We start from the raw sequence: 23,407 nt of genomic DNA, 5'->3' as shown, positions 1-23,407 counted from the left end.
AAGGCCAAGCATATAGATAGTGTTGGTATTAATTTGATTGTTGTGGGTCTTATACCCACCTTGACCGATTCGATCAAGAAAGGATGAACCATCGTCGAACATTGTTTGTTTCTTTTCTATTCACAAGATCTCCACAATCGACATAAACAACACATCATGATTGGTTAGTAATTTCAATTGACGATTTTTAATTGGGATTTTCATACTCCAATCTAGATCGATTTCTTTCTTCATTTATGTAATTATTTATACAAACTTTTTATCAATCTAGCCCTCACCTTCTAAACTAATATTTTGGTCTAGAACCAAGAAAAAAGTATTGTTAGAGAATTTTGGGTAAGTTCAAAAGCTACGTAAATGGTTTGGTTAAGTGATTTTCAATTTGCCATGTACGCAGTTTGGAAACTAATTACATGTATTTATAGGTTACATAAATATCTCATCAGAAGTATCGCAAAAAACTTTCAAAAAATCTTTGATGACTACAAAACCCTCGTCAGAATCACTAATTGATTTTACTTTAATCCTAAAATGCTCCCATATGGATTTTCAGACACGCTGCAACTAATCATGCAATTTGCAGATTTTTTAGCACAATCCATTATTTTCTCATAAATTATCTCAATACACTCTCAAATTTTAAAAATCGAATATTTTATTTTCAAATATCATGTTTGATATTATCTTCAATTTCAAATTTTATTTTATCTAATTTTTTAATTTTCATATATTGCTTACTAATTTTATTTCCTATTCTCAATAAACTATCGGCCTACTTTGGAGGGTTGTCTTAAACAATCAAATCCATTGGTGTAGAGATGAAAAACTCGACTTAATTGACCATCAACCAGGAGTTCAAGTCACAGAGTCTCTTATTGAAGAGCAGAAAAATGGCGATAACTTAGTTTATTTTAATTATAATGTAATTACGAATGTTTCTTAATAAGTCATTAGCAATCTCATTAAAATATGCTACTATTCTCGTTAGCCCTATTATTTTTCCTTGAAAAATGTGGCTAAATGAACGTGGGTCAATATTATTTGGGCCAAGAACTCTCCGCCAATGGACGTTGGATATTAACCGGGTCGGCCCAATGAGGCGAAAACAAAGGTACCGCGTACCGCATGCCCGGCGGGAGAAACCTTGTTGTGTCTGAAGCCATTTCCCAGAGCACTTGCTTTGATTATGTGCAGCAATTCTTCATTCTGCGTTCAATTCTGAAGAAGATAGCGGTTCAGGTACTTTCATTTCTCTTTCTCCTGGTTTCTCTTTGGTTGTTGAGATGATTTGGGTATAGGAAAAATGTAAAAAAAGAAGAAGCATGGACGTTAATCTTAACCCCCCTCACCCCTGTGCAACTACGAAATAAGCAACAAAGTTGTATTTTGCATGATCGTCTCTTATTAAGCTATGTAATTCCCACGGGAGCAACGAAATTTGAAGCAATTTCCTTGTCTCTGAGACTAGCTGGTAAGATTTGCAATCTGGGGATGGAGGTGTTTTCTTGTAAATATAACATTTCCTAACTTCATGAATCACGACCAGAAACTATGGCGTTCTAGAGAATGCGTCTCAAATGTGATTATAATGTTTGATGTGCTACGTGGAAAAAAAAAGTTGTTCATCGTTAATCAAAGCACAGTTGAGTTTTCTTGCCGTAGCAATTTATGCTTCGACTGGTAAATCGGCACCGGCTGCAGTCTCGTTGTTTAAATTTGCATAATATGCTGGAAATATATGGGATTTTTTGTACCCATCTGGGATCTGAGTTTTTGCCCCTTCAAGTAGCGGAAAAACTTCAGCTGAGATGAATGATTATACACGATGGCTACACGAAGTTAAAACTTAAGTCATGAAGTATATAAAGGAGTCTCACTAAAAACATTGCAGAAAATTGTATTAATTGTCAAGAATCAGAACAGAAGAAAATTTTATATATACATAAAGTTAAAAATGGATCTATAGAAACAAACCAAGCTCCAAATCCTTTTCCATGATCTCTTTACACCCAAAAAAGCCCTTCCTACTTCTGTCGAACCAAAGAGTATCAAATTAGGTTATCTTGGTTAAATCCTTAATCGGTTAGGATTAGAATTAGTTTTCTTGATTGATTAGGTTTTATGATCAGTTCCCTTGGTTTATTAGGATCATGATTAGTTTCTTTTATTAATTAGGATTAGGATTAGGATCAATTTACTTTACAATTCTCCATAAACAATAGAAGAATTAGCTTCATGTATTGATAACTTTTGATTCATAAGACTTTGATTTGATTCTTGGAGAAAGTTCTCCTTTTATCTCTTTACACTACATCAGTGACCCTGGCCCATGAACCATAGAGGAAAGACCCTTAAATAGGGTCTGTGTTATTACTCCTCTGATGTGAGGTGGCAAGATAAAAAGCTACCCTTTGGGATTTTAACCATCAAGAGCCACACACTGTAGGGGGTAAGAGAACAAGAGAGGAAAGTCAGAAGGTAGGAAATGAAAATTTTACACAAGAAAGTGCTTCAGGATTTGAAACCTAAGATGGCTATCCATAGATCTTGGAACAAGATGAACTTCTTGGACTAGGGAAAGAAGAAGAATTTATTGGCAGCCTGAGCCTCCCTATTGGATATTGCTCTTCTAAAGTGGAAGTCGTACAAAAGGGACTCACCAGTACATAGCAAATCAGAGGGAGATTATAAAGGTGAAAGAAAAGCAAAAAAAGGAGGCCATCTCTATTGAATGTTTCCCATTAAAAAAAAAAAAAAATTAAAAAAACCCTACAGGGCCTAAACTTCTCAAGGTGAACTTATGCAAATAGTTTGCTGCTAAGTTTTCCACACATTCCCCCTAGCTATTTACCACAGCCATTTTATGGCCTGTTATAAAATATTATATCCAGGGTCATACGAGTTTTTGTTCATTTGATCTATTATTCAGGAATACTTTACAAAGTGTGTAAATGAACATTTCAAGGTTATATGTACTAATTCATTTCTCATTTATGCTATATCATAGGTTGTTAAGGTGATTGGAGAACCATATGAGTGCAGAGGTTGAAAAGACATCTCATATTGAATCTAAAAATGCGAAGATGTCTGGAGTAAATATTTGTTCTGCTGCACCTGTGGGAAGCCAAAAGGTTTCCATGTTTGCAGCAAAGACTGGGTTTGTTATCCCAAAAAACAAACTTTCCGGGTCTTTGGTTCCCATCTTTCGAGTGAACAAAAGGTCAGGAGGGAATGAATCAGCTAATGGAGAAAATGATAAACAGACCCAAAGAAATACAAAGTGGGGTCCTGATTTAACACAAGATGCTGCAGTCAGAAAGGGAAGGCTCATAGCTTATCAGGTATTTGTGGAGCTCTCTCTTTCTCTTTTCCACCCCCACACACTTTTCGTGTATCAATGACGTGTGAAATTCACAACTCACAATCAATAGAACATATGTATTTCCCCCCTTTCATCCTGTTTATTTTGGGAGCTTTTGAAGTGCCACACTTCACCATCACCGTGGGAGTTAGTTTATTTTATGTACTATCTGGGATAAATTCCTGCGCATATCTCAATCCTAAGCCTTTTCTCTTCTAACTATCACTTTAACTTCTGATATTTAGGATGACTATCTGCATTATTAATATCCCATGCATCAGTTATTGCTTTAGCATTAATTTAGTATTAAGCATGCTAATAAACATGGCTTGGTACTATTTATGGATTCGAAAAGAAAATATTTTTAACTTCCTCTTTGAACTTTGTTTCTTGTTCAAAAACGAAAAACAGAAAACAGAACGTAAATGTCCTCTCTGAACAGATACTGCTTCCTTTTTATTTATTTTATTTTATTTTTTAATTAATATTATTATTTCAAAACCATCTTTGACCCAGTTTCATTAAACAGTTGGGATTGGGATATTCTCAATTTTCTACCATCGAATTTCCCCATTTTCATATCTGGTGCTAAAATGTCAGTGTCTTCTGTGTGACTATTTCGCATGGAAGCTTCCCATTCCAGGTGCTACTTAGTGACATAACTGCCTCTATGGTTATACATATTTTGAGCAGACTCGATTGGAACAAATCATGGAACACCTTAAGTCTGGAACTTTGGAGGTTCCAAAGACACAAGATTCAGCATTAGGTGAGAATGTAGAGGATAATTCCCCTGGACGCCAAGCGAAAAATCAGGTAAATTCAGAACTTGTTTTAAGAAAATAAGAACTACAAAAATAAACGGTCATTGTTTTTGTATGATTTTGATGCATGCATTCTTCTGCATATACAGATGCCGTACAATGAACTTTTGGAACTTGAAAAACGTGAAGTTATTGGTATGCTTAGATAGTGACTTTTTTTCATTATGCCCCCAAATTGAAATTTTAATGCCATCTATTGAATTTTTCTTGATGATACAGGTGAAATACTAAAACTGAATCCAAGTTATAAGGCCCCTCCTGATTATAGACCCTTGATGAAAGAGGACAGGTTACCTCTCCCGGTAAGATTGGTCTTGCATTACTTTTCTTCTTTGTTTGGTAACTTCGTAGAAACTAGAAACATATTGACCTTTTATTTTATTCACTCTGTCCCTCAAGGAAACTAGAAACATATTGACCTTTTATTTTATTCACTCTGTCCCTCAAGGAAACTAGAAACATATTAACCTTTCATTTTAATGTCTCTATTCGATGAACCTTATGTTGTATGTCTATCATATCTTTCCTTGTTGCACATAGGATGAGGCTTGGAAGGATATTTATTTTCTTTTTCTTCTAAGGAAAAAGACAATTTTTGCTGATGAAATGGAAATGACTAGAAAGTTGCAGGAAAGATATCTAATTATAGCACTGTTATTCTTGTTTCCAAATTGTTAAACGGGCAGGGGATGAAAGACAGGATAAGGTCACGTATCGATCTCTCTAAAGTGATAGTTTAAAGTGTTCCAGTACATTGGAGATTTTTGCTCAGTCAGTCATTGAGTTCCCTCCGATTATATAGTCTTTTATAGACCAGTTTAAGATATTATTCCCCTAACCATTTTGAATTTACCTTGTAGGTTAAAGAGTATCCTGGTTTTAACTTTATTGGCTTAATATATGGCCCCAGTGGTGAAAATCAAAAGCGATTAGAAAAGGTAAGAAAATCATTTTGTGAGATGGTGTACTAAATATTATTTCCCTTTCATCAACTCTTAATAAATATGTTCATTTACCAAACGTGTCAGGAAACTGGAGCCAAAATACGAATTTGTGGTATTAAAGCTGGGACTGGTGAAAAGGTGATCCCTTTGATCAAGAAAGTCGTAAATAAAATATGGTCGATACCAGTTATGCACTGTCTGGCGTGTCAACTTGTTTTAATATTTTCTTCTTACTGCAAAATAAACCAAAGGACCATAATTTTAGAATCTGGGGAAATGACTTGTCCCCAAGAAGGAAAAAATTTCAAACTCAGCAATAGAGTATCAACCCTCGTTTCCCCTGCAAGTGGAATGCTGCCTTAATAATAATAATATTATTATTATATAGTATTCTTATATTTTGAATCTTTGATACATATCCTTTTATTGAGTATTTTTTATACATATCCATTTCTAATCAATATATATATATATATGTATGGAGTCTTTGATTATCGAGTGTCCTGTTTTTTATGGAAACATTCAAAATAATTTCATTGATGATGTGAAATTACAAAAAGGTGCATAGGTTGATTACATAATAGAATTCTATTGTCTAATAAGAGAAGTAAGACCGTAATCACAAAAGTGTGGGGTGAATTTACACCAAACGAGAGCTGTGTACAAGAGGTGATCAAAGAAGTGTGTGAAATTCAACACTTCTTCTTCAAAGATCTGGTTGTTCCGTTCATTCCATATGATCCAAAGGAAGGCTTCGATGATGAATGTCCACAGTATCTCCCTTTTAGCTTTGAACGGATGGCCAAAAAGCAATGATTTCAATAAAGTGAGGGGGTCGTTAGGAAAGACCAATTGATAGTTGAAGCAATGGAGCATTCTATCCCAAAAGGATTGAGCGAAATCGCAAATAACCAATATATGCATAATAGATTCACAACTATGATGGCAAAGAACATACCAATTTGGAGCCGATGAGATCCAAGGGGCCTTCTTGAGGAGAACATCCGCCGTGTTAATGATCCCATGATTGACTTCCCATAGGAAGAAACAGACTTTTTTTGGGACGGGGCCTCTCCAAATATTCTTTAGAGAGATGTATTCCGTTTAAGACCTTTGGGTGCAATATGTTGTGCGAGCGATTTTATAGAAAATCTATTGGTTTTTATCAAGATTCCATCTCCAAGTGTCGCCCACATTGGGGTTGGCCGGGAGCAAGAGCAAGGTGGACATAGTAGTCGATTCATCAATCTCGGCCTCATGTACGTGACGTCTCAATCCAAGGCCCCATACTTGGTGGCCTTGGTTCCAACCGTGTGCAATAGAGGCCTCCTTGTGGTATGAGAGGGCAAATAATCTCGATAATGCACTTTTAAAAGGAAGGGTGCCTGCCCATGTGTTTGTCTAAAAATGAGTATTACAACCATTGCCAATTACATGAACAATATTATCAAGGATGAGATTATCATCTTGACAATGCGAGTCCATGGCCCTTTGAAATTTTTAAGGAGCCTATTTCATGGTTGTAAGAGAGAATCGTACTTTGCATCAATGACGTTTCTCCAAAGAGCATCCTTCTTGGCATGGTATCTCCAAATCCATTTGGCTAAAAGGCCATTGTTTCATTTTCTCAGATTAGTCACGCCAAGGCCCCCCCGCTATGGGAAGTTGAACAATATCCCATCTAATTGATTGGATACCTCTGTTTTCCTTGTGACCATGCCATAGAAAATGCCTGTATAGTTTCTCAATCCGCTCGCTTGCCATGGATGAGATCTTGAATAAAGATAGGTAATATGTGGGGAGGTTGCTGAGAGTGGCTTGGATCAAAGTAATCCTTCCACCCTTTGAGACATGTGCCATTCCAATTTTTGAGATGTCTCTGAACCTTTTCAATGATAGGTTTCCAAATGCGATAAAGGATGGCTTCCCACCTAATGATAGACCAAGGTATGGAGATGGCCGACAACCTATCTTGCATCCGTAAGCAACTGCCAGAGTGTTGCCTGAGGCATTATCTAAGTGAATGCCCCAAATCTCGGATTTGGCATGGTTGATGCGAAGACCAGAAGCTTGTTCAAAGGATCCAATAATGTTAGACAGGTTTGCCAATTTTGCATCATCATGGGTTGTAAAAAGAATGGTATTGTCTGCAAATTGCAAATGATTGATGTTGATACGTGAGTTTCTGACTGCAAATCCTTCGATGAAGCCTGCTGTCATTCCAATAGTGAGCATTCAACTAAGGCAATCTACCACCAAGGTGAATAAGAAAGGGGAGAGGGGGTTTCCCCAACGGAGGCCACGGGATGCCTTGATTTTCCCTCTAGGTCTACCATTCATAATGATAGAGTAGTTTGCAGATGAGTTACAACCCATAATCCATTTCCCCTAAGTGTTACCAAATCCTTTTGCAACCAAGATTTTGTCAAAGAACTCCCAATCGACCATATCAAATGCTTTCTCACCATCCAGCTTTATCACCAAACCTTTGGCTTTGTTTCTGGTGCAGAGATCAATCAATTCATTTGCAATCAAGGAGGTATCAATTATTCGTCGACCAACCACAAATGCAAATTGATTCTTGGTAATAGTATTGGGGAGGACTTTTTTGAGTTTTGCTGATAAAACCCTTGCAATAATTTTATATAGGCAAGTGGTGAGGCTTATCGATCTATAATCCCCAACTCTTTTAGCATCCATCTTTTTTGCAATTAAACATATGTATGTCCCAGTTGTCAATAGGAGGGAGGTTTCTGTTTCCATGCTTCTTAGTATAAAGATCCCGATACAAATCAAGAAACTCAGCCTCTATCTCATTATCATCAAGCAGACTCTGCTCATGTTTCAATAGGATCTCAACAATCATGTTCTCTCTTTTTCTGTAGGACATAAATCTGTGAAATAATCTACTGAGCCATCCTTGGTCCATTTAAGCTTACATTTTTGCCTCCAACTGATTTCCTCAGAGAATGGAAGCTATGAGCTCAGCTTTAATAGATGTCCTTTGGTGTTGTGCAACTTGATCAAGGCCAATAGCCTCTTCATAATCATCTAATCTACTTAATTCGTTAATCAAGACTGTCTTCTTTGTGTGAGAGCATCCAAAAACATCTCTGTTCCAGGTCTTCAAAATCTGTTTGAGGTTTTTCAACTTTTGAATGAAGCCATGGCCAACACATCCATTGATACCGTTTTACTGCCACCAACTTGATAACAAATTGGTAAAGGATCGATGTTCCATCCACATGTTTTTGAATTTGAAATAACTAGGACCCCATTTTTGTATACCGAGGGACAAGTGAATCGGTTAGTGATCAGACGTTGGTTGAGGGAGCCGTTTAACAATGCCACTAGTAAACTTATCAATACAAGATCCAAATATTAGAAACTGATCAATAAGTGTCATCACTGGAGGAGTTCTGAAATTGGACCAAGTATACTTGCCATTTGATAGGGGAGGATCAATAAAAGAGCAATCATCGATAAATTTGTTGAAGAGATCCATACTAGCAGTTCTTGGCTTGCCACTCGATTTTTCAAAAGACCATCTTAACACATTGAAGTCTCCTCCAATGATCCAATGCTTAGTGCATAGTAAGGAGAGATCGTATAGCTCTTTCCAAAAGTGTTCCTTATCTTTAGCTTTAAATAGCCCATATACTCTTGTCAACCAAAAAGTGTAACCATCCATGAGATGAGGGAAATCCGAATGGAAAGAGAGTGGTTACCTACAATGACATCGTCAACATTGGTAGAAGGTCATTCCACATTATAAAGATACCACCAGCCTTGTTCACCGCATCCAAGGAGGCCCAAGCAATGTGACGAGAACTCCAGATGGCAGATGGATTTGATAAATCTCTGATCAATATTTGCTTTCTTCATTTCCTGCAGAACAACGAAGGTGACATTGATCTTGTTGATTAAGTTTTTGATCGTTGCTCTTTTCTTCTTTGAGCAGAGGCCTCAAACATTTCATGAGAGGATAGTCATTCAAGAACATGTGACCCCTCTAATACAAGGTGCAAAGACTCCCTGTTGTAATTGATGGAGGATGCTAGGTTTTTTAACTCCCTTTGGAGGCCTGCAGCTTTTGAATTCAACTTACCACTTTTTTTAGCCTTGCTTGGAGTAGCCATGAGGCAAAGGCTGTTTTTCAGCAGCCAAGGTGCTAAGGTTTGAACACTCGGGTGAAGCAGTGGGCTATGACCATCGTTGCATCCTTCTCTGTTTGGAGTGAGTGTTTTGTTAGCATCTTTGACAGAAATAGGCAATATGAGATCATTGCCTTCCATGGTCTAGTAATCTGAGGCATCTTCATAAAAGTCGCGGGGGATGGCTTGTAAAGGAGAATGGGGATCTTGTCTAGTTGACACTAATTCTGGATAGGGGCTGGATACCTGTTCCTCCAATTTGGATTGATGATCTATGGTCATCTTCCTAATTGTTTGCCGAGTGCCTTCGAGGAGAGAAGTCTTTTTACCGTTGATGACTACCGCCTTTGTGCCCGGGCAGATTGCAAGGAGGGTGGGTTGTTGGACAATCTGATTAGTGGGTAAAGTAGGGGGGTTTAAAATAGTCGAAGGTATAGGGGACGAATTGGGCTGGCTATTGGATTTTATAATAATTGGCAATGGTGGGCTAGGTGTGGTCTTATTGGGCGGTCGAGTGGATGCGCCAGAAAGATTGGGTTCAATGGATAAATCGGGGTTATTGGGGACAAGAGTCAGGTGTGAAATGGGTTTTGGGTTGGGGTTCGGGTCGGGTATTGATTGGGATTTGATAAGTAGGTTTCTGGAGATGTGTTGGGAGATAGAAGGGTTTTTTGTCCATCGGGTAAACGGGGGTTTTTGGTTCAAAGAGGATGATGGTAGGTCTGTGGATTTTTGCAGGTAAGGCTGTTGATTAGATTGATCAGGGCGCGTGGCTTTGGTATTGTCGAAGACTTCACCCTTGGCACCTCGGTGCATGTGCTTCTTGGTATGGTAACCATGGACCTTGATGATGAAACCCACATGATTATCCGACTGAAAAAGGGGTCTATCTCAACAAACAGAGTCCTCGACGATGAAGAGGGAAGATGTACAGTGGCTGGGAGAAAAACCCAAAGGGCGCGTGGCTTTGGTATTGTCGAAGACTTCACCCTTGGCACCTCGGCGCATGTGCTTCTTGGTATGGTAACCATGGACCTCGATGATGAAACCCACATGATTATCCGACTGAAAAAGGGGTCTATCTCAACAGACAGAGTCCTCGACGATGAAGAGGGAAGATGTACAGGGGAGAAAAACCCAATTGGTTCTCCTTCACTTTCAAGCAAACCTCCATCATATCTAGATGAGTAAGGGTCTTTTTAGCAATATCACAGATGCCTCCACAAGTGTGCCGATGAACTCAAAGGTTTCAGTGGACCAAAGATTGATCGGGAGATGTCATAAGATGGATTTTCTTCTCAGCTAAGAGGGTAGCATGGTCCCAAGTGGCAAACTTGACCTTGAAGCCTCCAATGGATTTCCATCCATGATCCTGGACCAGTTGTATAGCTTGTTCTCTGCTTTCACAATTTAGAATGGCTCTATCGACTTGGAGGGGGCTAGGTACATTTTCTACATATATTTTCTCTGAGAGCCTCTTGGATGTCGAACCATTCATCATGAAAAGAGCTTCTAAAAAGGAGAACAACAGCCGACGTGTGTAAGGTTGCAAATTCGTACTGAGAAGCTTGATATGGCTGATCCTTTGGTGTCTGCCCTTCCTGTGATGGTCATTAATGCTCTCCTCTATGATTGATTTGTATGTTGGTGCAGTTAATGGTTGGTTGGTGGCGGTTGATTTGGCGAGGTAAATGTTGTTTGAAGACTTTATTTCTGTAGAACATCAGTTGGAGAGCGTCTATAAATAGTTTCCATCCTCTTCTATTTTCCCCGGCTGGGACGATCAGTTTGTTGCAGACCCCACTGTTTTCCAGCTTTGTAACCTCTGCAAAATGTTATCTTCTGTTGGATAACTTTTCAACCCAAAAAACATGGCCATTTGAGCGATCTTCCTTGAAAAACTTCTGGTTAAAGGGGAAGTCGATGAGCTGTTTCAGGGTAGAAGATAGCCAATGTAGATTTTGAGGCTGAAGGTTAATGGAAAATGGGCGGTCACGATGTTGTTCTGTAATCCGAAATGTGCGGCCTTGGGTGCGATGGTCTGGGGCAATGGAGAAGGTTTTGCGATTGAAGGTGAAGAATGTTCGTTTTCCGGCCATCGGAGAGCAGAGCAGTGTTCAGGAAACATGGTGTGGTGGGGAGGGTAGGGCTGGTTGGGGAAGGGAGATGGGGGAGGAGTGTATAGAGAAACATTTTTCTTCAGGATTAAGTGTTCAGGAAACATCGAGTGTCCTGACAAACATACCTTGACTAATTTCAGGAGCGGTCGCCTTAACAACATTTCACTGTCAAATTTGATTGGAGCCCCTTCCTATTTTGGTTTGACCTTTTTCTTTAATCATATTCTTTCAAGTTTCATGTTTGGTTTTTCATAACAAAAATACTAAAAAAAAGGAATATTTCACTATCAAGAATGTACCTGAAAGTCTCTTTTACCTTTTCACTTATTCAAATACCTACTGGATCAAACTATGATGGTTTATTTTGGCTATAAATGAGTGTGTGTTCTCTGAAAATCTCTCCCTAAGTTTGAAGGCACCTCAGAGCTTTTCACTAGATCATCTAATGATGGTTTATTTTGTCTATAAGTGAGAGTCTGTTCTTTGAGAATCTCTCCTTAAGTTTGAAACACCTCATGCCTTTTTAATTTACCTATAGTTTTACTCATTGTGCTCCCACCCTCATTCTTACAGGACGAAATTAAACCAACTGATGTACACGGAATTCAAAATGTTTATGAAGAGCTGTATGTTTACATGTCAGCTGATACATTTGATAAGATCGATGCTGCAATTTCTGTCATAGAACTCCTAATCACCTCAATATCGGTTAGTCAATTGTTTCAAGAAAAAGAACTAATCTCCACGGTTTTCATCTAATTTGATATTATTTATGCTCATTATCACTCCTTGACTTCTTCTCACAGGGAAATCTGGCCACTGGTTCCGCATTGTCTGATTTGGTTTCTACCGATGGAAGTTCTTGCAGCCGAGCCGAGGGTACTACAGTCTCAGATATGGGGCAGAACCAGGGGGTTACGCAACAAAGACAAGTTTATGCGCCAACTTCAGTGCAAGGGCAGTTTCATTACCCTAGTACGTGGCCTTCTCACAATTTAACGCCAGCTCCTGGATTTATTTCCCCACAAAATCCTCCGTCATCAATTATAAACAATCCAATCCATTTGTCAACACCCACTTCAAACGTTTCTAATGTACCATCATCATTTGCACGTCCACCTGCTCCAGTTGCTTTCAATCCAGCTTTCCGAGGCCCTCCTGTTCCTCCGCCCAGACAACAGTTACATGTACAAGACTTACAGCAACCTTTCATGACTCAAACCAGTCATGTTGGCCAACCCAGAGTTCATGCTTTGACGATTCAACAGCCCTCACTAGTTCCATCTAATGTCTCAAATCCGAACTTCAGTGGTAGTGGTCCATTACCTTCAGGACTACTCCCGAATATGCCAGGATCATCTTTGCCTCACCTTGTTCCCAGTAGCATTCCTCCAGGATCACGGCCTGATCGTCCATTGGCACCTAGCATAGTTTCTACTGGTTTTTCTGGACCCACAATTGGCAGTTCAGCGTCTATGGGTGCAAATAACATGGGACAGATGGCTTCATCACTTCCCCCACCCTTTGGGCCTCGTGCAGCTCCACCGCTGGGTGTTATTTCTTCTGGCGCAGCACCTGCAAATACAGCAGTAGCCAATGTGGATGGATATGCATCTTTTCCTTCTGGACCATCCACTCCCCAAGCAACAGGTATAAATACAAATCATCCTAATACAGCTCCACTTCCGTCACCCCAGATGGGGCTTCGGCCACCATTTTCAGTGCCTTCTGCACTATTACCGTCACCAGCACACAATCCTCCTGGTAACTTCATTGCTGGATCTGCTTCAACTCCTCCAACACCACCTACCAATACAAGCAATTTTACATTCCAACCACGTGGCCCTCAAAATCCATCTCAAACAATTTTGAATTTAAACATTCAAAACACACCAACCGTACCTACATTGCAACAGCCTGCATCTGGGGCACTATCTTTCCATCCACCAGCTCCACATTTTCCGAGGGTTGCCAATCAACCCTTTCCCGGACCCCAAGCTGGCAGCCAAATTGGTACTCATCAAATGCAAGAGATAGCTTCGAATCCTATTGGCATGCAGGTCTCAACTAGAATTCCTGCTTTTCTCGATCCAGGTCCTCGAACACAACTGCATCAAAGAAACTTTGGTCCAGGCTTGCAAATGCAAATCCCAAAGTTGCCAGGCAATTTTCCTCAGAGACCGGGAAACCCCATGCAATTTGAACAAGGTTTCCCCATGCGAGCACCTCGACCTGAACTCCGCTTTACTCCCCCACAGTACAGGAGCAACCTGACGTTTGTTTCTGGTAAGCCACCTTCCAGTTCCGGAGGGCAGCAAATTTATGATCCATTCTCGCCTACATCTGTATCTGGTCCACAACAGCAGGGAACAATCCACTAAGATGAGAACTTTTGAACTGCATCATATGTTTGTAGCTCTGGATATGTCAAGTGTTGCACGTAAGAGGGAAATAGCTCGAATCTTTCGCTAAGGCCCCTAAATGACCATCCTGTGATGAAGGAGGTAGGTAGGGGTGATGAAAATCTCTTAAACTTAAATATTGAAATTTAACTTTGTGTGCATGTTTTGCTAAAAAAAAATAAAATAAAATGAAAAATTTCTAAGAATGGATGGATGTCATTTGATGCTTTGATGGTGAATGATACTTGCCGTTTCAATGGATCCTATGGGGCAGGGGGTTCGATTGCACTTAAATCCTCCAGTTTCAACAATAATATCCTAGAGAAGCATTTTATGCTCTCTGTAGAATGCTGCATTCTGGCAGCCTCTCCGAAACTCGAGAGCGAAAACTTATCGGGCTGTGATTGATGATATATATATACAGTGAGTGTAGACCATTTATTTAGGCTTTAACTCATTGTTTTTGTTTCTTTCTCAGTTAGCCTTTCTGACCTCCGAAAGTATCTATCTTCTTTTGAGCCCTCTTTGCCTCCGACTGTATTCTCTATATTGGGGGTGGCAGCAAACCAATGAAGTTCCACTGATAGCCATATTAGATTTAGCAGGTTCAGATAATTATCTTTTCAGCCGATATTCTTCTGAGATTTGGGATATATATATTTTTGAACGAGGGATTTGGGTTAGAATTTAAAAGCCATAATTACAAATAATAATAATAAATAAATCCTTCCAAACTCTGCCCTTCGTTTATAGAAAATGCTTTTATACTTTCAAATGTTACGATCTAAGGATCCTTAGAGTAGAAATTTGTTACAATGTTGGACAAAAATTGAGATGTAAGATAACATGACAATGATTTCAAATGAAAATTTAGTTTAGTTTAGTTTTTTTTTTTTTGTGTTATTTATTTAACGAATTTGAACATCTAACCATTTTGTGCAAAAGTATCATGTGTGATGAAAAAACAAATCTCTAGTTTGTTTGATAACTCAGAATGAGTGATTCTAACTTAGCCGATTTCAAATGAATAATTTGTTTTTAAGTGTAATGGAAGGATCAGAACTCTTGAAAAGAGAATTTTCTTTGCTAAGAAAACTATATTTTGTAAGATTTTATCCATAGTATTAAATTTTCATCGACATGTCGATATTTCTATCAATACTTTTATATTTTCATGGGTTTGATATCGATATGGGGAGTAAATTGATATATCAATTATATCGTAGAAAAATCTACTGAACACAAAAATATAAACATCATAATTCCACTAATAAAATTATAGTATAAAATAATAGAAATGTTTATTTATTTAAAAATAATAGAATGTCTGATTATTAATTTAAGTTTATTTTTTCAATTTTTTTGTTTTATAATTTTTCCAAAAGTATCTATCGAAATTGATATTTTATCAATATTTTCATAGAAATTCCTGTAAAATTAAGACTTCGATATTTTCAGACAAGTTATCCATTCTCGTTGTCTACTCTTAACTGAGATAACTGAGAACCTTTCCTCAATGGGTTGTTGAGGGATATCAAGTACTAGAGCTCATGATTTTTCCCTTTTTGAACATCACTAAGATAGGTTTTTTCCCGAACCATCGACTGACCCTTGTTCGGGAGGGAGAAGTTTATTCATTCAGACTCAGACTAGATCAAACAAATAAAGCTATACTAGATCAATGAAGCTTTATTTGTTTGATCTAGTAAGGGCTATCAGACTCACTCATTTGATAGGTAGAGTGTTGTATCACCGATATCGATATTTTAAACTTTGATTTCAGGACATATCGAGTTAGTTTAACATAAAACGAGTAAACTATACTACCTACTCCTAAACTTTGGAAAGTAATGCTTCTAAAAAGGGGTAAAACATTGACTTCAAATTTCGAAATTCATTCAGCAGATGTTGAGTCAGTTTGAAAGTCTTAGAGTCGTGAGGTATTAGGTATTTAGGTTGGGTCATAAGATTTTGATTCTTTCTTTAAAGTTTCTTCTTGTCAAGTGTAGCTTTTGCTAAAACTCGAGTGGTTTCTTCTCAATTATAAAATGTTATATTTCTTATTCTTGAATTTGTTTAAAAATTCAACAACTTTGAAATTTTTCAAAAAATGTTTTCTCGATAAAATAAACGATAAATGTTGATGTCATAGCTAATAAATATGGATATAGTAATAAAAGTTTGAAATATTGATGTCAATGGAAATATCGAGAACCGATATTATGGAAATATCGATATTGATGTAACTTTCGAGAAAAAATATGGAGTTGATGAAAATTAATGGAAATTGTTACAATTAGTTAATGAATATTTGATTGTGGCTTAATTAAACTATAATTAATAATTTTTAATCATAATTTCTATAAAGTAAGACAACTTTTAGATGTCTACTGTAAATGTTTGTGCAAATGTTGATGCGAGAGCAAAATATTTTTTTTAAAAAAAATGGAAAATAGTTATAAAATAATATAAAGTTTAGAAATATTTTGAGGTGAAATGATGTGAAGATTTAATGAAAAAAAGTTTGGATGAGATTAAAAATAAATAAATAAATAAAATATATATATATATATTGTGATTTTTTCAAATTCAATTTCTTTAAAAATGAAAGTTTTGGGTAAAAAATAAAGCTAAAATTTGAGAAAAGTTGGAAATTAAAAAAAGTAACATAAAAAAGGCTTAATCATTTGTCAAAAATGACATTAGCCTTTGAATAAAATTGTGTATAATCAAGACCATAAAATTTTAAAACTTGAACTGAGCTAACGTAGTTAATTAAAAAAATCAAATTTTTCTCGAAATGTCAAAATTTCTCGAAATCCCAAAAATTCGAAGAAATGAGGAGAATCGTAGACCTAAGTGGTCATATTGGATCCTTGGGAACCATCACATGTATGACCGACCTATATTTGAACGAGAATGTTGTGTCGTCCAGCGAAGCCTAGAAGAAGGTGACTCGTGCAGACAACTAATTCCTTTTCAATAGAAAGGAATAGCCAAACCAACCCAGCTGGTTGGTCAATCTCAAAGATCTTATCGGCCAGCAAATCGGAGATGGACGACCACGATCCAGACCTTACTAGCACCGAAGGTTTACTAATCAATGAACCCTCGAAACCTACTTTCTTTTCTGACAAAATCAACCAAACCTAACCAATCACAATAGGTTGATATTCTCGAAATTTCAAAATTTTCAGAACTTTTCTCAAAATTTCGTGAAAATTAGAGAAAAAAACGAAAAAAATTTTCCAATCAAAATGTTGAGACCATGGAAATTTTGATCCATGAAAGTAATTGACGTGAAATTCAAATATTTAGATTTAGATATTATTTTGATTTTCATATTTCAAATTTTCAATAAAGTTATTTTTAAATATAGAAAATGAATCCAAATATTTACAAATATAGAAATTTAATTTTACTGGAAGTGTGTATAATACTACTTAAAATTATATGAAAATTAAGATTTATTATCGTCATTTCATCTCAACAAATATCCTTTAAATTATTTATATAATGATTTTAAACACATTAGCTACTCAATTTAGATGTCGTCTAAATAACAATTATGGAAATGGGAAATTGAACCCCAACCATGAATTGGGAGTATATATATTAGCCAACTTCACTTTGGCATCTAAGAATGTAATTAAAACATAACCTAAAATTTAGAAATATTTTATATAATTTAACCAATGATTTAAAATCCCACACTAGTAAATATTTTATTTTATTCTTTTTCTTTTTCAGTAAACATCCCAACAAAGAAATTGATTTTGATTTCAAATCAAATCAACTCTCCAGGTTCAAACACAAAACTCTTCGAGTTTTTTAGAAAAAGTAATGGAAAGTGGCTTTCTGCTAATGTCATCCACATGTGATTTTACCACTTTGCCCTTGAGATGCACCCTGCACGTCTGGGCCTACCAAAGAACTCAATCCTCGATTACTCGTCATATGATCCTGGTTGGCTCATCACACAATCCTCGATGCACGGTCACTCTATACATGTGCAATCAACATGTGTATACTCTATCATAGTCACATCATACTTGATGCTCGATTAACGTATACTTGATCATTTTGAACCTTTTGAACTCTTAATCCGTTTGAAGTCCATTATTTCACCACTTCAACTCGTTTCTCAGACTATTCTCTCTCGTCTCCCGATTTTATATCCCTCGACGACTGCATTTCTACACTTAAACTCTCTCGATTCTCTTTACGTTAGGTAACATTATTCTCTTTGTTTATACATTGGCATCATTCATTTCTTTGTTTGTTATATTTTGTCATTATGAACTTGCATGTTTCTCGATGCTTGATCGATACAATTTTCATTTCGATTTTCATATCTTGGATGTTTGGCTGGAGCTCGATTTTTTTTTTTGTTTCAATTTTCATATTTCTGGTATTTCGGACCGTTTAGAGTTTAGGGTTTGAGTAGGATAAGTCATGAAGTAGAAAATCAAACCAAATGCTCGATAATCGATAATTTAGTCACATGTAATATAAAGAGTAAAGGACACTATGTAGCATGTATCGTGTATCTGGTATTGAGCATTCGTGTATCATGTATCGAGTATCGTGTATCGTACATCGAGTATTGTACATCAAGTATCGAGTATTGAATGAAATGCTTAAGTTCTGGTGTTATTTGTTATTTTGTGCAATATGGCTAGACAATTCAATATTCCTCCCTAGGATCGTTCCCAAGCCAAACAACTAACCTATCCTCTCACATTCGGACAACTAACAAGATTGTGAAAGAGAACCTTACTCCCATTAAGCTTGTGCTCTTCAAGAAGACGGTATTTGGGCGATTCGTGGACATAGACATTATCTTCAATAGTCCATTGGTCCACTATAGGGGTGTACATCAATCGGGCGGTGTGGTTTTGGGAGAAAATCGACACCGAAAATCGAACCAAAAGAAGAGTGTGAAATTCGTCCGACCATCGGTTTGGTCGGTTTTGTCTTTCTTTCTTTTTTTTTTATTATTATTATTTTTTTTTTATTTTTTAAGAAGAGCCAAGGTGAATGAAAAGGAGAGATGAATTGATAAAGGTTATTGTTAGGTTAATAAAATGAACAACTTTTTTAATTTTAAATCAATCATTTTTTATGAAAATTTAAATAAATCATGTAATGGGTTTGAAAATTAGGTAACATAAAAAAATAATAATAAATAAATACTAAAATAGTAGGCTTGGGCTTGGATTGGTGGTAATGGGCTTGCTTTTATATTTATTTTTTTAAAAAAACAATATATATATATATATACACGTCGATCAGTTGGTCAGTTTTCAAAATTTTTTTCTAGAAAAATCGAAAATTGACCAATCGACCCCTAGTCCAGATCGATCGACCATAATTCAGTCGGTTTTCATTGGTCGGATCGGTTTTTGATGCTTTTATGTACACCCCTAGTCCACTACATTCTATTGAGAGAGGTTGTAGATGATAGGAAGGATGCAATGACCTTTGATTTGAATGGTACGGTTGTTATATTCTCCAAAGAAGACTTCCTGTTGGTGATGACAATGTACAAGGAGATGGAGTTTGATAACGACATGGATGCTGTGAAGATGACATTGGTCTATTAAACTGAATTGGGTATGATAGGGAGGGAGAAGACGAGGGCCAATGTTGACAAGACATTATTAGTTTATATGGAGAACTACGATTACTTTAATTCCATGGATTGGGGAAACGTGATATAGGAGAGGGCGTTACTTGGACTACAATGAAGATTGAGTGGCAAGACAAATAACTATAAAAAAAGATCCAGAACAATAAGAATTACATTGTTAAGTACAACCTACTGAGGTTTCCTTATGCATTCCAGATAATATCTATTCATTGGCCATAGAGATCTATTCATTTTATTTTGAATATGACTTACTATTTATTCTTGTTTTATAATTGTTTATGAATTATGGTAGGTGTGGGCATACGAGATCATATCAAGAGTTTCCGAAAAATTTGCAATCCCACTGAGTAGACATGTCGTACCTCATTCCTGAGGCGGAATTATACATACTCACCGCCGACCAAAACAATATAGTGAGATGAGTCTAGCGAGGTTAGTATATTACATCAATATTTAATTGGGTTTAAGGTGAATGTCACATATAACTAACAAATTCTTTATTCTTTTGTACAGACAAGGATCACACTCACACCACTGATCATGTCGGATAGGGAGAACTAATATAGGGATACTAGGGTTGATAAGTGACCGAATACAAGTGCACATGAGGGGTGTGGGAATGCGTACATCACTCCATGACAAAGACCAAAGAGTGTCTATGATGGAGCATAAATTGGATGATGTGTAGTCAGACTTGAAAGATGTGAAGTCTGACTTAAGTGTCCTTCAGGCTGGCGTACAAACAATCACCAGCTTACTGGGATCTTTGTGTTGGGTATGTAATATTATATTGAACTTGTTCTAATGTAAATATATAACATGTAGTGTTTGCACTAATGTACTTTGTAAACGATCTAGGGTTTAGACGTGGATTCCAACGAGACTAGTGATCCCATTCCTCCACCATCCACCGAGTCCCGTGACTCCATTCCTCTACCTTCCACTGAGTTCCGTAACCTCATCCATCTAATATCCATAGAGTCTATTAACACCATCTATCCACCATCCACCAAGTCCATTGACCCCATCCCTCCACCATCCACAGAGACCACTGACCTCATCCATCTACCATCCATTGAGACCATTGATCCCATCCCTCCACCTTCAACCGAGACTAGTGACCCCATCCCTACACTCTCCACAGAGTCCAATGACCCCATCCCTCCACCCTCCATAGAGTCCAGTGACCTCATCCATCCACCCTCTATAGAGTCTGATGACCTTATGCATCCACCTTTCTGTTGGGATTGGTATCCTAATTCTCATGGTAGTCTCATAGTTTGTAAGCACTTTGTGAACATATTGTTATTAATAAAATAAATGTTATTTTATAAGCATTTACTTAAATCCAATAAACTAAGATCCGTGGTTATTTCATGTAACTTAAGCATGTATGTGGAGACATAAAAGTGGATCATGCCTTAAGTAATAACCTAAATGGACTTTAATAGATGGATAAAGGAATGATACCTTATCCTGATGACACTACGGATACGGCCCGCTTTATAGATGTTACAAATGTTGTAAAGTGCTACAAATAGTATGATCCTGACCATTCATGTGGAGACATGTGAGTGGAGGTATCCTATACAAAGATTTTGTATAAGAATGGATCACGAGATGATTAGTCTCTTCATATAACGTCGTTGATAATTAAGACTTACATTTCACTAGAATGACCATAGTGAAGGATCTCATACCGAGAGTTCCATGAGCGTGTTCAGATCGCTCCGATCTCACTGTGACCGAAATATAACAATATACATTAATCACATACAGTTATGCAAATAAATCTAATTATCGACATGCTAAAAAAAAGATAATTAATAGGGAAAGGGTTCCATACCAGTTGAAGACTATCTTCGAACTTCAGAACCCCGACGCAGTGGATCCCTCCAACAGATCTACCAACACCCGGCGGGAACGTCGACTACAAAAACACGATCAACGCGAACACGAACACCGCAATGGGGACGACACTATCACTAATGAGCCCTGGGTATTCTCGGAGTGAAAACCCAAAGAGTGGGCTTTGGTGAATTTGGTAGAGGACAGAGGACAAACGAGTCGTGTAGGCGATAAGCAAGTGGGAGAGAAAACAGTGCTATCGTATAGTAGAAGTGCTTATCGCATAGAGGAGCTACACGATCATGTAGGAAATGTTGAACGATTGTTTAGGAAAAACGTATACGATCGTTTAGATATATCGTGAGGTAGATGATCGTTTAGACGGAGAAGCAACTATCGTATAGGCTCTCGGGCGATCGTTTCCTTTCACTAACGCGCGCTTCACAATTATTTTGGGCGATCTGACCGACGATCGAATGAACGATTCAAAAATGAAAACCTTTTTCACTTTAACCCATCGGTTACCATAACCAACGCTGCCCACTAACCACGTTCGAATGTGGAAAAATGATTAATTATCATATAATTAATCAATCAATCAATCAATTAATATAATCATATTATATTTATATCCTATAGTTTGATATCACATATCTACTAGAGTATTTTCTCCTCTACTTGATATAAATCATATTTATATTTAATTTCTTCCAAAATAATGTATCTCATACATTTGCTAATAATATCATATATAATTAACTAGTCCAATTATATCATATATAATTGAACTTCCTCTTTCAATTTGAACAAATTAACCAACCCCAAATTACTGGTTCTCGACTTTTATCCAAGCTACCTTAGAGGGACCTAATTGGACCTGTGGCTCGAAGTCCAACGGTACTTAAATAGCTGACTAAACTCTTTAGCCACGAGATCCACCATCCGTTAACTGTCAGTGATTCCACTAAAGACCAATGAATTCTTCTTACCATAGATATATTTCTGTGTCCATCGGATATAACCAATCATGAGTACGATGACTCTTCACAGATGCTCGTAAGTCAGTTGGGCTAATTTACCGTTTTACCCCTGTAGTTAGATCTCACTCCTTAAGTACCACTGATTCCTCTAATGAAAAATACAACATAGTCCAACTATGTGTAAACACCTCTCGAGTCAAGAGAAGATGTGTAGCGTCACATCGTTCAAGCCCCGGAATCAACCCTTAAGGGAGCCATCTATCTACTTACCCCTGCCTTGGGAAAGGAGTGAATTTCATCTTGTGTAGCTAAGTTCCCAGCTCCCAAATCAGACGAATCCCCCAAATGATAGGTTTGAATCGGCGACCTGGCCAATGCACCCATACAAATCAAAGGACCGCCCTCAATGGCAGGCGTTCCCAACTCACTCAGGATTGAGGTCATGTTACCTATGGTCATCTTAGTGAAATGAAATTTCTGTCATGAACGGTGTTATATAAAGAGACGTTAACGTTTCGTGGTCAGGTCTTATACAAACTCTTTGTATAGGACGCCCCCGCTCGCATGTCCCCAACACGAATGATCAGGATCAGATCATCTGTGACAAGTCACAACACTTGTGACCATTCCACAAAGTGGGCCGCGTCCGTAGAGTTACCAGGATAAGGTTTCCCTCCTATATCCATATAGTACAGACTATTTTGGTTATCACTCAAGACATGATCCACTTGTATGTCACCACATACATGCTTAAGCCACATACAAATAACTAAGGATTATATGTTTATTGATTTGTGGTAAAGCAAATAAAACAAGTAAATGAGCAAAATACAAGATGTGAAGTAAATATCATATATTAACAACACAAACGTTCGTACAAACTGTTTACAAACTACAGAACACGAGACTTTAGGACATCAACCCCAACAATATCCCACTTGTCCTAAAGTGAAGTGGGGTTGTACAATAAACTAGGGCATAAAAGCCCAGTATAAGAAAATCTCTCACTTGCCCTAGTCCAGCCGCGAGCGATCCTGTAGACCCATGCTCCGTAGGTGACCCTCAAACACTGTAGCCGTGAAAGCCTTCGTAAACGAGTCAACAACATTAAAATGGCCTGG

General features: G+C 37.5%; 1 protein-coding gene across 2 annotated transcripts; it reads left to right on the top strand.

Moving 5' to 3' along the window:
• Positions 1-1,091: 1,091 nt before the first annotated feature.
• On the top strand, positions 1,092-14,011 carry LOC120088264 (branchpoint-bridging protein). Of its 2 annotated transcripts, XM_039045416.1 has the most exons (9): positions 1,092-1,239; positions 3,008-3,341; positions 4,055-4,177; positions 4,275-4,320; positions 4,405-4,487; positions 5,046-5,123; positions 5,214-5,267; positions 11,977-12,111; positions 12,210-14,011. In XM_039045416.1, the coding sequence occupies exons 2-9, from the start codon at positions 3,033-3,035 to the stop codon at positions 13,782-13,784; spliced, it is 2,403 nt and encodes an 800-aa protein (XP_038901344.1). In that variant the 5' UTR covers positions 1,092-1,239; positions 3,008-3,032; the 3' UTR covers positions 13,785-14,011. The 2 variants fall into 2 exon arrangements, with proteins under 2 accessions (XP_038901344.1, XP_038901345.1); XM_039045417.1 differs by lacking the exon at positions 1,092-1,239 and having other exon boundaries at positions 3,203-3,341; positions 3,992-4,177.
• The last annotated feature ends 9,396 nt before the right edge of the window (positions 14,012-23,407 follow it).

This window comes from Benincasa hispida, chromosome 10 (genome assembly GCF_009727055.1).
Source record: "Benincasa hispida cultivar B227 chromosome 10, ASM972705v1, whole genome shotgun sequence".
Taxonomy (NCBI): Eukaryota; Viridiplantae; Streptophyta; class Magnoliopsida; order Cucurbitales; family Cucurbitaceae; genus Benincasa; species Benincasa hispida.
This window is presented reverse-complemented; position numbering and strand designations above follow the sequence as displayed.

Excerpts from the sequence above, each read along its gene's own strand:
- LOC120088264 (XM_039045416.1), top strand. The coding sequence starts at position 3,033 with ATGAGTGCAGAGGTTGAAAAGACATCTCATATTGAATCTAAAAATGCG. Across the intron at positions 4,178-4,274 it reads GACGCCAAGCGAAAAATCAG|ATGCCGTACAATGAACTTTT; the intron begins GTAAATTCAGAA and ends CTGCATATACAG. Across the intron at positions 5,124-5,213 it reads ATCAAAAGCGATTAGAAAAG|GAAACTGGAGCCAAAATACG; the intron begins GTAAGAAAATCA and ends CAAACGTGTCAG.